At 46.8% G+C, this 15,175-nt stretch overlaps 1 protein-coding gene across 3 annotated transcripts in view; it reads left to right on the forward strand.

The window, feature by feature from the left end:
* PARVB (parvin beta) overlaps nt 1–15,175 on the forward strand; it is a 56,564-nt gene that overhangs the window by 19,353 nt on the left and 22,036 nt on the right. For 2 of the 3 annotated variants that reach the window (XM_063134333.1, XM_063134335.1), the window contains exons 2-4: nt 3,482–3,571; nt 7,201–7,271; nt 14,845–14,947. In XM_063134333.1, the coding sequence (XP_062990403.1) occupies nt 3,482–3,571; nt 7,201–7,271; nt 14,845–14,947 (264 nt within the window). Of the gene's footprint in view, nt 1–576; nt 678–3,481; nt 3,572–7,200; nt 7,272–14,844; nt 14,948–15,175 lie in introns of those variants that run through there. The other variant, XM_063134334.1, reaches the window with a different exon arrangement.

The following is a 15,175-nucleotide window of genomic DNA, read 5'->3' on the forward strand; positions in this document are numbered from 1 at the left end:
AGCAGGGGGTTGCCATTCATGCTTGAGGGGGAAAGTAAAGGAATGTGTGTTGTGGACAGGGGAAGAAGGGGACACTGTTGGAGTGGAGGGAAAACCTGTCCTCAGTTCCTAACTTGGGGTGGACTTTTCAGACACAAATTCCACAGGGGTGCGTGCAATGTGTCCTCCTGTGTACACTTGCCTAGGTGCATGTACGCCCCCTGGGGGCTTTGCAACATTCCGGTCTGCCCTCCTAACCCATTTTAATAACGGCGATTTTACTAGTAGCATGATAAACGTGACTTCTGGCAGGCCCACGAGTTGGCAGCCAAGAGAATGGCCTATCTTCAGGTTTGGAGAGAGTGGCATCTATTTGGCTTCCATGTGAAGAGCCCATTCTTCTTGAGTTTCACTCAGCCATGCCATGCGCCTCTATTCCACCCTCCTCTTTCCACCCCTCGTAACTGTGGCTGCCTGGCCTTCTCCTCCCATGTCACTGTGACAGAATTAACCCAGGCTTGCAGGTCAGTTCCTGTCCATCCACCGCCTCCTGTGTGTGTGTGTGTGTGTGTGTGTGTGTGTGTGTTTAATATTTGGGACTGCCAAGGCTGGTCTAGAGCAGCACACTACAAGCTGCCTTGCATTTCAGGGGGCCAGAATGGCAGGCCTGCTTTGTAAAAAACGCAAGAAAACAGGAGGTAGGAATGAACGTGCTAAGCGTGATTGGTTTTGCTTTTTCGCATTTAGAGCTACCTGTGTTGGGGGGGGGGGGATTCTTCATGCTGTGACCTGAGCTTTCTGTCCCAGAGCAAGTGGTAACGTGACAAACTTTTGAAGTCTGTTTTTTTGGGGTGTGGGCAGTGTGGGGGGGGGCATTTGATGCTTTGCTTGCCAAATGCTTAGTTCAGAAATAGAAATGAGCCCTGCGGTCTTGCAAATGGGTTTACAAACAAACAAAAAAGAACAAGTCCAGGCATATTCTTGTGCCACCCTAGCTCTTTTTTGGATGGCAGCAATGGGAGTGTGGTTGTGCACGATTTATTTTTAGTTCCAGATAAACGCTGGTCCTCCATCAGCTACTGAGCACGCGAGTCATGTTGAGGAAATCCAGAACATTATCTATTTTAGATATTGCAAATATTAAGGGGGAGAGGAATTCAGACCACCTTCTTCAACAATTTAAACATAAATTTGCTGATTAAGATGTCTGAGGAAAGGGATGTATTGAAGTGCATTGTAATATTCGCCTAAAGGCTTGCTTGTGGGGGTGTAGTAGTGTAATAGGAGGAAGTATAATTGCTCCATTCACAGTCTTTGTTGGTACAGCAAGTCAGGTCAGCCATTCCCAAACTGGTGCCCTTATGATGTTTGGGTTTTCAACTCCCATCAACCCCAGCCAACATGGACAATGGTCAGGAATCCTGGGAGTTGTAGTCCAAAACAGCTGGAGGGCACCAGGATGGAGCCACGGCAGAATCAGTTGGGACGGTAGTCTGTGCCAGTACAGGAGATGGAACCAGGGTGTAAACTGGTGATCCAGTGGTGGAACCGAGTGGACGCAGGGTGAGACCCAACAATCCATATTGGGTTATCTCTGAAATTACAAGCTTTTCCTCACTGTCACAGTTTACCTGCTAAGATGAAGTTTTACTGGTCAGGAATCCTAAAATAATTGTTAGCTAGCAACTCGACTTCTGTTGTTTTAGGAAAAGTGTATTGCACAGCAAAGGAGCTCCCTTGTATTTTGGACCCCCAGTTCTTAGTTCATCTGGCCAGCCACTTTGAAGCCCACGTGGCTTGAAAGGACCATACAAAGTACAGGATTGGCTGTGTGGTTTATGCCTCATCCTTGAGGAATGCTTCATATCCTGCTAAAAATTGGAACTAGTTCCCATTTTTGTATAGTCAAGAGGAAACCTGCTGTTCAATCATTGTAAACTTGTTCCCTGGAGACTTTGCTTTGGCATCCAGCATGGATGTTGTGTGTCTGTTTTAAGAATTAGAAATCTCATCTGTTTGATATACAGGCAACTGGGGGAGTCTCTGGTGAACTTCGGAACTGGTTCAGTTGCAGGAACAAAGATGATGTCTTTGCTTGCTTCTTCTCCACTTTCCAGTTGATGAAAGATCAAGTTTACAACTGAGTGGATGTTTGAACATGAGTTTGCAGGATTCATTTGTTGTGCTGGGCCAGATACAGTGGAATGAAAGCAAATCCTCTTTGCTTCTCCATTTAAATTTCCTTATTCAGCTTCTGTGCTAATTAGGGCAACAAATAATGTCTTTGGTGTGAAGCATAAATCACTCTTAACACTGCAAGAGTTAGACAGCTTAATGCAGCCTTCCTCAACCTGGGGCGCTCCAGATGTGTTGGACTGCACCTCCCAGAATGCCCCAGCCAGGGGCATTCTGGGAGTTGTAGTCCAACACATCTGGAGCACCCCAGGTTGAGGAAGGCTGGCTTAATGCCTTCTCCCTTTTCTATTCAATGCACATCCACACACAATGAGGTAGTTTCTGGAAGATTTTTGCTTTCAGGCTAAAATGAGTCTATAGAGCTTTAAGCACTTTCTGGTACAGAAAATGGGATTTTCAGTTTCACTCTCTCACTCTACACTTACGGTTCCTGCTAAATATTTCCTGTTAAAAAGTGCTGTACCGTGTACTTTCTGGCATGTTTTAATTGGCTTAGGGAGAACTAGATGTGATGACAAGCAGAGGGGTGTCATGTCAAGCTGCCCCCACCCCGCAAACATCTAGTTATGGACCATGTGACATGATGTCATTGTGTTATGAGTTTCCATACCGTAGTTTCAGTTTTAGACATGGAATAAACTTGGCTGTTACTAAAAACCAATTAAATACACTTCATGAGATGTCCGTTTCCCCTGAAAAGCACTATCCTCTGTGTGTGTGTGTGTGTGTGAGAGAGAGAGAGAGAGAGTTTTTCCTAATGACTGCAGCTAAAAATAGAGTCTGGGCCAAAAGAAGGGGAGACCCTGTTTCACAAAAACCTTCACCAGAGTTGTAAGATTCTGTGAATTTTCAAGGATCATAGTGAAATAGCTGCAGGTGTGTGTGTGTGTTTTGTAATCCCAGGTTGGTTAGGATGGCCTACCTGATCCATATAGGTTCACTTCTGAATGAACGTCATTTGCCCTTGGGAATCATAGTAAATCGGTAGGACTGATTAGCTACATAGTGTTGTGACATCATCTCTCCAGTATGTCATCCCTGGTTGGCTGGGATTATTTGAGGAAGAATGAAACAGTTGGGGAACAATAGTGTTGAAAGAATAGCCAGGTAGTGGCAGCTGTGAATACTAGCAAGAATACTAGTGGACAGGCATGAAAATAAGGGAGGTTTTTTTTGATTTGCTAAGATCTCTGCGTTTAAACAAAGAATGAACCTGGAGAACACTTGGCTCAGTTCTAGCTAAAAGTGAAGCAAATGGTCTCACTCTGAAATTATCAACTCTTGGGGGATTTTTTGTTTGTTTCAGTGACTGACCTGCAAGAAGAGGGTAAAAATGCTATCAACGCACCAATGTCCCCTGCCACAACTGATCTCCATCCGGAAGATGCTTTACTAGGTATGCTATGAATCCTACCTATGGACTAGTAGATGTAAATGAAAGAGTGTGTATTACTGTGATGGGAGAACCTGGGGGGTTAGACTTGACATATCAATCTGAAAGAGTGCCAGAGAAAGTGAGAACAGGCCAGATTGGCCACAGCTAGACCTAAGGTTTATCCTGGGATCATCCAGGGTTCGCCCCTGCCTGAGCACTGGATCCCCTGTGTGTCACCTAGACGAACAGGTTTGACCCCTGGACGATCCAGGGATACACCTTAGGTCTAGCTATGGCCATAGTGTTGGGCTTTTCTGTGCCACTGGTTGACTGTGATCAGCCCTGGATTTCACCAGCAACTATTTTAATGAAGCTACAACTTTAAAAAAAACTGTGTTTCTCTATACATCAAAAATTCTTTTCACAGGTTTTTCAACACTCCCCCATCCCCAGGGGGAACTGAAATTTCCTCTTGTGCTGCTGTGATTATGCAGATTCTATGCAAGGATAATTTAAGCCATTGCTGGCTAAAAGTAAAATTCTCCACTGTGGCACCCCGGCTGTGGAATGAGCTCCCCAAAGAGGTCCACCTGGTGCCTACACTGTACTGCTTTCGTCGCCAGCTGAAGACCTTTTCACTCTCTCAGTATTTTAACACTTAATTTTAACTTAAATTTAAATTTTACTGTTCTAACTCTGTATTTTAATCTTATATCAATTTTTGCTGCATGGTTTTATCCTGGTGGTGCTTTTTATACTGTATTTTGTATTTGTGTTTTTAACCTGTTGGTTGTTTTATTATGGTTTTAATTTTTGTGAACCGCCCAGAGAGCTTCGGCTATTGGGCGGTATAAAAATGTAATAAATAAATATTTCCATAGGATCATAGGAAGCTGCCTTATAATTGAGTCAGACTATTGGTCCACCTAGCTTGGAAAAAAGGATGCTAAGGGGAGAGGTGAACAAAATTATGCATGGTGTGGAGAATGTGGATAGGGAGACATTTTTCTCCTTCTCTCAAAATACTAGAACCCGGGGTCACCCCATGAAGCTGATGGATGGGAGTTTCAGGACAGATAAAACCATCCAGAGAGCCCTGGCTATGGGGGTGGTATATAAGTGAAATAAATAAATAAATAAATAAATAAATAAATAAATAAATAAATGGAAATACTTCTTCAGACTGTGCAGAGTTAAACTATGGAATTTGCTGTCACAGGATGTAGTGATGGCCACCAATTTGGATGGCTTTAAAAGGGGGTTGGATAAATTCCTGGAGGCAAAGGCTATCCTTGGCTACTAGCCCTGATGGTTGCGTGCTCTCTCCTCTATCAGAGGCAGTAAGCCTATGGGTGGGAAGGTGCTTGTGGATCCCTGATCGACAGCTGGTTGGCCACTGTGTGAACAGAATGCTGGACTAGATGGACCATTGGTCTAATCTGGCATGGCTCTTATGTACTTACGCTTCAGTATCGTTGACACTGACTGGCAGTGCCTCTCCAAGATTTCTGGCAGGAACTTTTCCAACCCTACATGAAGATGCTGGAAGCTGACCCTGGGACCTTCTGCATGCCAAAGATGTGCTCTACCACTGAGCCACAATCCCTTCCTAAATTTGAGGCAAATCCAACCCTTTTAATGCTACACCTCTCTTTGGGGTTTGTATGGAATGTCCCCAAGCCCTGCCTAATTATAGTGCTCTGCACTCTTGCTTCTAGGACTTAGAAGTACAGCAGGCCCTAGGTGGCATGACTTTATTTCATGGAGTAAAAGTCAGCAACTGGAAGCCCTTGGGCCAAATCCACTCTCATCCTGATAGATGCTTCCTGTCTACTGCTGATCTGGAGGCAAAAGAGGTGTGGAGGAAGTAGTAGCCCCTGTGGCAATTGAATGTACTCGCAGGGCACTTCACGAGGTGGGAGCTGAGTTACTGGTTCACTATCCCCAATAGAGAGAGACCACCTGCAAAAGCACTGTGTGGTGTGGTACAACACACTTCCAATCCCTAGAGAATAGAGAAGTCCCCAAGAACCCATCATTCCTGTAAAATATCGCTACCCAGTGCAGGGTTCTGAATTAATAGCCAATGGAAAGCTGTGATTAGGCTAGACAGTAAGGTGGCTTTGTGCAACCCTCATCAACACTGAAGATGAAACAAGATAGGAAGGAAAGGAACCTCTCGTGCAAGCACTTGAGTCATTGCTGACTCCTAGAGGGACGCCTGCTTTCACTGACGTTTTCTTGGCAGACTTTGTAGCGGGGTGGTTTGCCAGTGCCTTCCCCGGTCATAGTTACCCTTCCCCCAGCTAGACGGGTACTCATTTTACCGACCTTGGAAGGATGGAAGGCTGAGTCGACCTGAGCCAGCTGCCTGAGGACCAGCTTCCACTGGGATCGAACTCAGGCTGTGGGGAGAGTTTTGGTTTCAGTAACTGCCGCTTACCACTCTGCGCCTCATGAGGCTCTGAAACAAGTTAAGGAAGTTAAAATATGTAAAAATAAACATAACTTGAGGATATGGTTGCTTCAACTGAAATGAGTTTGCAGAATGAAAAGGGAACTGTGATCAGGCTTCATGCAACACCAAAGCACTTGTTCAAATCCTTGGTGGAGACGCATTGTGGGATCAGTGTTGCTGCAGAATGTGTAGAGTCAGCAGTTCTGACGCCTTCCCTATTTCAAAACAAATTTGGGTTCCTATGCAGCCTTCTACCTGCCTCAATGCTCAACTTTATTATTATTATTATAATTATTGTTGTTGTTGTTGTTATTGTTATTATTATTATTTGCATTTGTATACCGCCCATAGCCAAAGCTCTCTGGGCGGTTCACATAAGATGAAAACACTTAAAAACAATATACAAAGGTTAAAAACCACAAAACAAGCAGAATACACATACATTTAAAACCACTATAACAACTTTAAAAACGATGAGCCAAAAAACCCAGACCCACTGTCATTACATATTGCTAAATGCCTGGGAGAAGAGAAAAGTCTTGACCTGGCGCCGAAAAGATGACAATGGTTTTTTACTCATTAAAAATTTCTCCTTATCTGTCAACCCTAAGATGTCTTGGAGCATAATTAAAAACACTCAATAATAAGTTTAGGGCTGAAAGCTTTGCTTATTAAATTAATCAGCTATTCATGTCTACTCAGAAGTAAGACTTATTATGTTTGATGGGTCTTACTCCAAGGTAAATGGGAATAGGATTGCACCTACAGCACTCAGTGGGACTGCCATTGTAACAAGATTAAAAAGGGAAGCCGCTTGGAAAGTCATGATGAAACAATGAACTGATCACCCATCCACCATACCTGAGAGCCGTGGTTTGGGAACTACAAGGTCCATGTCTTCTTCATACAGCCAAATGTTGCATGCCATGTGATCAAAAGCCCTGATTCTCAAACGGTGTCATCTTTTGAGGAAACTAGCATGGTGCAATACTTTGTTTGGTGCATCCTTAGACCTGTCCCATTCCTCGTGACGATTTGATTTGATTTCTAATTTTGTACTGTGATTGGGCTTTGCCATTTATGAATCAGACAGCAGCTGATTTTTGAGAAACCGCGTCCAAGGCACAGTGTGGTTGTGTGTGTCTGCTTGTCATGATGGCTCTAACTAAAGGTTTGTCTTCTAAACTGGCAGAGGAGAATGAAGAGCGCACCATGATAGATCCCAACTCGAAGGAGGATGCCAAATTTAAAGAACTCATCAAGGTAGGGAATTTATTAATGCATACCTTTTCTTGTCTTTTGGGGCAAGGATATATTACCCTTCCCAATTCAGAGGTACTGGCTGGATCTGTACATGTAGTGGGAATAAGGTGGGAGAGTCCTTAGGTGGTAGGAAGGACTGTACAAGTTTAAAAGGAAGGGGATCACATTTATGATGCCTGCCTACGTTTTAAAAAAACCCTGCAAGTAGAAAACCAGCACAGCAAGGAGAATGCTAGGCTAGAACTTTACTCCCTGATACTCCAAGGCCGTTGCTAGATGAGGGTTTAGCCTGGTGCGAGGCCCGGGCTCCCTGCTGTGCGTGCAGATGACGCACAGGGGATCCTGGGGTCAGGCCGGGCTAAATCCTCCCTTGACCCGGGATAACCGGATCCACTTTTGGCCCGGTTTTTCCGCAGCCCCGGGCTGGTGTAGCTGGTTCGGTGACTTGGACTCGGCGGGAGAGATGGGGGGGAAGAGCGGAGGCAAGGTGGGGAGATCACGGGGGGGCAGGGCGGAGGGGGCAATGGACATGGCGAGCGGGTGATCAGACGGGCGGGTGATCAGGCGGGCATGGCGAACGGGTGGGCGAGCGGGGCATCAGACATGGTGGATGGGGGGGAAGAAGAACGGGGCCAGGGCAAGCAGATCGGGGATGGAGGGGAAGAAGAACGGGGCCAGGATGGGGAGATCGCGGCCGGACGGGTGGGGGGAAGGGCGGGCGAGTGAGCAGGGGTGGACATGGCGAGCGGGGGGTGGACGAGCGAGTGAGGGGGTGAGCGGGGGGGGCGAGCGGGCGGGCAATTGAGCGGGTGAGCGGACTGGCGAGCAGGGGGGCATCAGACATTGGGGGGAAATCGGGGGCAGGGGGAGCGGGGAACCCTTTATTATTATTATTTTTAAAAAGCCTTACCTGCTTGTTGGTGCGCTCCTGAAAACATGGCCCTTTAATTTTTTTAAAAAATGGCCGACGCGACAGGGCTTTCCCTTACCCCATCGCGTGTTACGTCTAGCTAGGGGCGACGGCCCGCGCTAGCTGCAGTGCGGCGTTGCCCCTACTCCCCACCGGATTATCAGGTAGGTCTAGCAAGGCCCCAAGTCTTTTCTTTTTAACTTGCAAGACGCTTTTTTGAGGGAAGGCACCCAAAAATGTCCAGTCTAAAGTGGTAAGATTTACCACTTCAGTACCTTACAGCCTCACTCAGCGTGTAGAGCTCCGGCAGGATCTGAGAATGCAACTCTGGGAGAAGAATGTGAATCTTGCTTTATATGAGTGTTGGAGTGTCGCTGCTGTTGGAAAAGCCCCTCCAAAGCATGCTTTTTGAACTCCGTCCCAGGGAGCTACAGGGCGTGCTTCCACCCATTACATTTTTGGGAGCTTTCCAACAAGAAGATCATTCACAGCAGATGAGCTTTGCCCACCACAACTAGACTGAACACTGCTCTGGGCAGCTGCAGGCATCCATTGGGCACTTCCTAGGACAGTAACGGAGCAGCCCAGCTAGTCCCATATGTGCCCTGAAGGCGTGGTCTTCTGGAGCATTCTCTGCCGCACAAGAGGCAGATCGGCAAGAGTTCCTCAGCCAAGACGGAACAGGTTCTGTGAATGTAGAAAGTTTGTGGGGGGCGGGGGATGCTGACAAAAAGAAAGAAGGTGATTTTGGAGGTAAGGGTGTGGAGTGGCAGCATTTCTTTGACTCTGTGGGTTACTCCATGGCTTTGGTCCCACAACAGGAACCTCACTGGACTAAGGAGAACACTTGTACAATTTGTGCATGCTGGAAAATGGCTATAAATAATATAAGTGTAACCTGTAAAAAAAATACTGCTGTGTATTCCCATGCCATAAGAGCAGTGCTCCTCTTCTGGGCTCCAGATAACCTGGAACAGGGGGCCTTGTAATGCTGTTTCGGTCTTTCAGGTATCGGGGAGGGGGAGAGAGGTAAAGGGCACCTTTTCCCCCCTTCCTCCTCCCATCCCTGCTGCAAGACCTTCCTTTGCTGTGCTGTGTACCAATAGAGGACTGCAGGCCCCAAACCTGAGTATTTTATAACCACGTGGTGCGTGGGTGGGGTTGGGTGGAATGGGGCCACCATTTCAAAGAATGGAAAAGTGGGGAAATCTAAATGTGGAATCTATGCAAGTTAAGCTGAGCATGTCTCCTCTATGTGTGAAGAACTGAAGGTGGAGCTGGCAGGAACCGTGCCGATGGGAAGCAGGGAGAGCTACTTTCATAGAATCATAGAATAGCAGAGTTGGAAGAGGTCCAACCCCCTGCTCAATGCAGGAATCCACCCTAAAGCATCCCTGGCAGATGGTTGTCCAGCTGCCTCTTGAAGGCCTCTAGTGTGGGAGAGCCCACAACCTCCCTACGTAACTGGTTCCATTGTCGTACTGCTCTAACAGTCAGGAAAATTTCCCTGATGTCCAGCTGGAATCTGGCTTCCTTTAACTTGAGCCCGTTATTCCGTGTCCTGCACTCTGGGAGGATCGAGAAGAGATCCTGGCCCTCCTCTGTGTGACAACCTTTTAAGTATTTGAAGTGTGCTATCATGTCTCCCCTCAATCTTCTCTTCTCCAAGCTCAGTTCTTTCAGTCTCTCTTCATAGGGCTTTGTTTCCAGACCCCGATCATCCTGGTTGCCCTCCTCTGAACACGCTCCAGCTTATCTTCATCCTTCTTGAATTGTGGAGCCCAGAACTGGATGCAATGCTCTAGATGAGGCCTAACCAGGGCTGAAGGGGTTACAGACGACCTGATTTTTAGGCGATTTAGAACCATTTCCCCCTCTCTTTTCTCTTTGTCAGTAATGGGGAATCTTTTTTCTGCTGAGGGCCTCGTTCCCTCCGAGGGAATGGGTTGGGGACTGCATGGTGGCATTGATCTGGGCCAAAGTAGTCAGAAAGCCCCTTTCTTTCCCTCTCCACCACCATCTCTCTCTTTGACGCCATCTTTTTTCATCTCCCCCCCTTCCTGATGAGGGGAGGGACCGATGCAGAGGCCTTTTCAAATTGGGCTGAGGGCCATACGCAGCCTGGAATTTTTTTTAAAAAAATTAAAATGTTTCTTGGCTGCCTTTCTGGGCAGAAGCCCTCTATGATGCTCACACAGGCACCCAGGGCCTAATCAGCACCCGCCTGACAACCAAAGGGTCCAGTATGCTCTTGTTCCCCATGTGTGCTGAGGAGACAAATGTTTTGCAAAGTGCTCTCTGCTTGCGCAAAGGGGTTGCGCTCCTAGTTTGTGATCTCCAGAGTTCCACCTTGTCAGCTCTTAAGTGTGCACGACATGAGGTCACAGATGCAGCCTCATGGTATGGCCTTTACCACCTGAGTTCCGGTCACCCAAAACATTGTGGGGTTTATATACTGGTGTCATGCCAGCATAGGTGGGGCGCTCGTTGAAACGGAAACGGCTATTTTTAACATTTTCCCCATTCCAATTGAAGCCAATGGGAAGGAGATTTCCTTCACCAGCTCTGGGTAAAGTGTAAAGTTGCGCCACTGAGCGGCACATGGCCATAGGTTTGTACTAGTAGAGATTATAACATAGATGTAAGTGTGCTCTTCACCAGTGCTGTCCAGGTCCTGCCCAATCTCCACTCTGCTTTGACCGCACCACTGGTACATCTTTGCAGGCAGAACAGCTCCATTGGCGAAGTGTTCTGCTGGTGCGTCAGGGGAGTTTCACTGCCATATCTGTCCTGGCAATGGTGTAGCTAGCATTGCGAAGACATAGAATCATAGGGCTTTGCTAGACCTGCCGGCTTATGCCAGCAGGGAGGCGGGGCCAAGGCGTGCTAACGTTAGCGCGCCTCCCCCAGGCTTCCAGACGCACGACGCGCAGGGACGTTGAGTCCCTGCGGCGTCCGCCATTTTTTTTTTGTTGTTGTTAAAGGAGCCGGGTGCGGCCCGAAGACTCCGAGAAGGTAAGTGGTGTTTTTTTAAAACTGGGGGGGGGGGAAGGATGGCAGGGTGGGTGGCAAGGGGGCAGGGCGGGTGTGATCGCGCCGCCCGAGCAAGCAGGCGAGCGGCGCTTGCCCTGGCAATGCCTGGCATGGGGCGGCATTGCTCGGGCGGCGCGCGGCGCGATCGCACCCGCCCTGCCCCCTTGCCACCCACCCTGCCATTCTTCCCCCTCCCCTCTCTCCCCCCCCGGGCTGATGGGCACAGCGCTCAATCATCACTCTGGGATGATTGAGAAGAGATCCTCCTCTGCGTGACAACCTTTTAAGTATTTGAAGAGTGCTATCATGTCTCCCCTTATTTGTCTCTTCTCCAGGCTAAACATGCCCAGTTCTTTCAGTCTCTCTTCATAGGGTTTTGTTTCCAGACCCCTGATCATCCTGGTTGCCCTCCTCTGAACATGCTCCAGCTTATCTTCATCCTTCTTGAATTGTGGAGCCCAGAATTGGACGCAATACTCTAGATGAGGCCTAACCAAACCTAAAGCCTCCCAGTCCCAGCCAGCATTACTCTGGTACAGGATTGCACACTTAATCTCTCCAGTCAGTGGAACAGGGCACCACTGCTTGATCTCAAGGCCTAGGTGTAAGGGACGGTTGTATCACAGAATCATAGAATCATAGAATAGCAGAGTTGGAAGGGGTCTACAAGGCCATCGAGTCCAATCCCCTGCTCAATGCAGGAATCCATCATCATATGGATGATTTTCACCCAAAAGATCCATGTACAGGATATTGTTTTTCCAGCTGACTCCTGTTCACTGATCGTTCCCACCAAACAAATGTGTAATTTGCTTTCCAACAGATGTGCTCCCTTGTTGGGAAAGACGTTACATCAGCATAATCCTTTCATGGCCTATTAGTAATTCACCTCTTTGAAAATTTATACCTCTGTGCGCACACTAAAAATCAAAGCATATTGGGAGTGGGGGCAGGGGCGGGGGAGTGTGTCCAAAAAATGGAAGCTATTGATGTTTAATGGTGATGTTTAATGGTTTCAAAAAATGTAATTTAATCTGTCCTTGTCTCCTGCTCTGCGAAGCACGTCCATAGTAGATTAAGAACTGCAGGCATTGAGTGTGCTTGGGCATGATTAAAACACAACTGCCATAGCTTTGGGAAAGATCAACTATACCATCCCAGTGCAATATAGAAGGACAATAACTTCTTACCAGACTAAAGGGAACATCATGCCTTGTGGTTCTGCTGGGAGCCACCGATATAGCTGACTTGCACATTTGTCTATAACTTGGAAGGTTGCTTAGGTGGAATAATGTGATCATTTAAAATTAAATAGCTTAGACTAGCCTGGGAGTCAGTAGAATATATGTGTTGAATTATACATTAAATTATATGTTGTATTTTACAATATAATAATCATACAATATTATAATCATAGAATCATAGAATAGCAGAGTTGAAAGGGGCCTACAAGGCCATCGAGTCCAACCCCCTGCTCAATGCAGGAATCCACCCTAAAGCATCCCGGACAGATGGTTGTCCAGCTGCCTCTTGAATGCCTCTAATGTGGGAGAGCCCACAACCTCCCTAGGTAACTGATTCCATTGTCGTACTGTTCTAACAGTCAGGAAGTTTTTCCTGATGTCCAGCTGGAATCTGGCTTCCTTTAACTTGAGCCCATTATTCTGTGTCCTGCACTCTGGGAGGATTGAGAAGAGATCCTGGCCCTCCTCTGTGTGACAACCTTTTAAGTATTTGAAGAGTGCTATCATGTCTCCCCTCAATCTTCTCTTCTCCAGGCTAAACATGCCCAGTTCTTTCTGTCTCTCTTCATAGGGCTTTGTTTCCAGACCCCTGATCATCCTGGTTGCTCTCCTCTGAACACGTTCCAGCTGGTCTGCGTCCTTCTTGAATTGTGGAGCTCAGAACTGGATGCAATACTCCAGATGAGGCCTAAACAAGGCCGAATAGAGAGGAACCAGTACCTCACGCGATTTGGAAGCTATACTTCTATTAATGCAGTCCAAAATAGCATTTGCCTTTCTTGCAGCCATGTCGCACTGTTGGCTCATTTTCAGCTTGTGATCTATAATAATTTCAAGATCCTTCTCGTTTGTAGTATTGCTGAGCCAAGTATCCCCCATCTTCTAACTGTGCCTTTGGTTTCTATTTCCTAAATGTAGAACTTGGCATTTATCCCTATTAAATTTCATTCTGTTGTTTTCATCCCAGCACTCCAGCCTATCAAGATCACTTTGAAGTTTGTTTCTGTTTTCCAGGGTATTCGCTATCCCACCCAATTTTGTGTCATCTGCAAATTTGATAAGCATTACCTGCACCTCCTCGTCCAAATCATTAATAAAAATGTTGAAGAGCACTGGGCCCAGGATTGAGCCCTGCAGCACCCCACTCGTTGCCTCTCCCCAGTTTGAGAAGGTTCCATTGATAAGTACTCTTTGAGTCCGATTCTGTAGCCAACTGTGAATCCACCTAATAGTTGTTCCATCTAGCCCACTTTTAGCTAGTTTGTTAATCAGAACGTCATGTGGTACTTTGTCAAAAAATAATATTCATAATAGTAGTAGCAGCAGCAGCAGCTTAGTATAAACTATCAAATGGACCATGCTTTGCACAGGTTGTAATAGCCCTTAATTTGATACATTGACCATGTTCAGACAACATGTTAAGCCGCAGTAGTTAAGCATTTTGAGCTTAACATCATGGGTTGGCGTGTGTCGTGTGAACTGTGACTAAGCATGTCATGTGAACCATTCCTAACCATGGTAGCTACATAAACATGGTTTAAACATGCACACTAACCATATGCTGCAAAAGGGTTAATGGCCTAACTATGGTTTAGTGTGTTGTCTGAGCAGGCCCATTGTGGCTTTGTTGATTGAGGGGAGACGTGATAGCACTCTTCAAATACTTAAAAGGTTGTCCCATAGAGGAGGGCCAGGATCTCTTCTCGATCCTCCCAGAGTGCAGGACACGGAATAACGGGCTCAAGTTAAAGGAAGCCAGATTCCAGCTGGACATCAGGAAAAACTTCCTGACTGTTAGAGCAGTACAACAATGGAACCAGTTACCTAGGGAGGTTGTGGGCTCTTCCAGATTGGAGGCCTTCAAGAGGCAGCTGGACAACCATCTGCCAGGGATGCTTTAGGGTGCATTCCTGCATTGAGCAGAGGGTGGGACTCGATGGCCTTGTAGGCCCCTTCCAACTCTGCTATTCTATGATCAGAGTGAAGCCACAGCTGCTGGCACCCTTAGGCATCTCCCTGCTATGGGGCACTCCTATAGCTGGATGAGGGAGGGGTCTGTGTCTCCTTCAGAGATTATACCCTTGTGGACTAGTAGCGCCCATTTCACGAGATGCAGCTGATGTAAATGGACTCTAGTCCATGAAGGCTTATGCTGTTATAAAGGTGTTAGTCTTCAGGGCGCCACAAGGCACTGCTTTTACAGCAGCAGATTAACCTGACTAATCCTCAAGAAATTGTTTTTAATAAGAAGTTGACTTTGCTTTTCTGGAATACTGCTTTTAATAATAACCGTCTCTTTAAAAAAAATGGATAAAATCCAAATAGTAGCAGTAGGACCTACGGAGTCATTTTTTATTTTGTTTTTACTCCGTTCTCCATTTTCCAGGTTTTGATTGACTGGATAAATGATGTCCTAGTTGAAGAAAGAATCATCGTCAAGCAGCTCGAGGAAGACGTCTATGATGGGCAGGTGCTACAGAAGCTGTTGGGTGAGTTGCTGCTGTGGACCGAATGAGACTGATAAAGTGTTGGGAGCTGGACTGAGGAGACCTGGCTTCTCATTCCCAGTCCGCCATGTTGTTCACTGGCTAATCTTTGGTGTGGCCCCATCTTTCAGCCCAAATTGTCTTACTACAGGGGTTGGCAATGTGGTGTCAGCAGGAACCCATCCACCTTCCTTGGTGTCCACTGAGGCATCTGACTCCTCCCAATGTTTT

Source organism: Elgaria multicarinata, chromosome 9 (genome assembly GCF_023053635.1).
Source record: "Elgaria multicarinata webbii isolate HBS135686 ecotype San Diego chromosome 9, rElgMul1.1.pri, whole genome shotgun sequence".
NCBI classification, from domain to species: domain Eukaryota; kingdom Metazoa; phylum Chordata; class Lepidosauria; order Squamata; family Anguidae; genus Elgaria; species Elgaria multicarinata.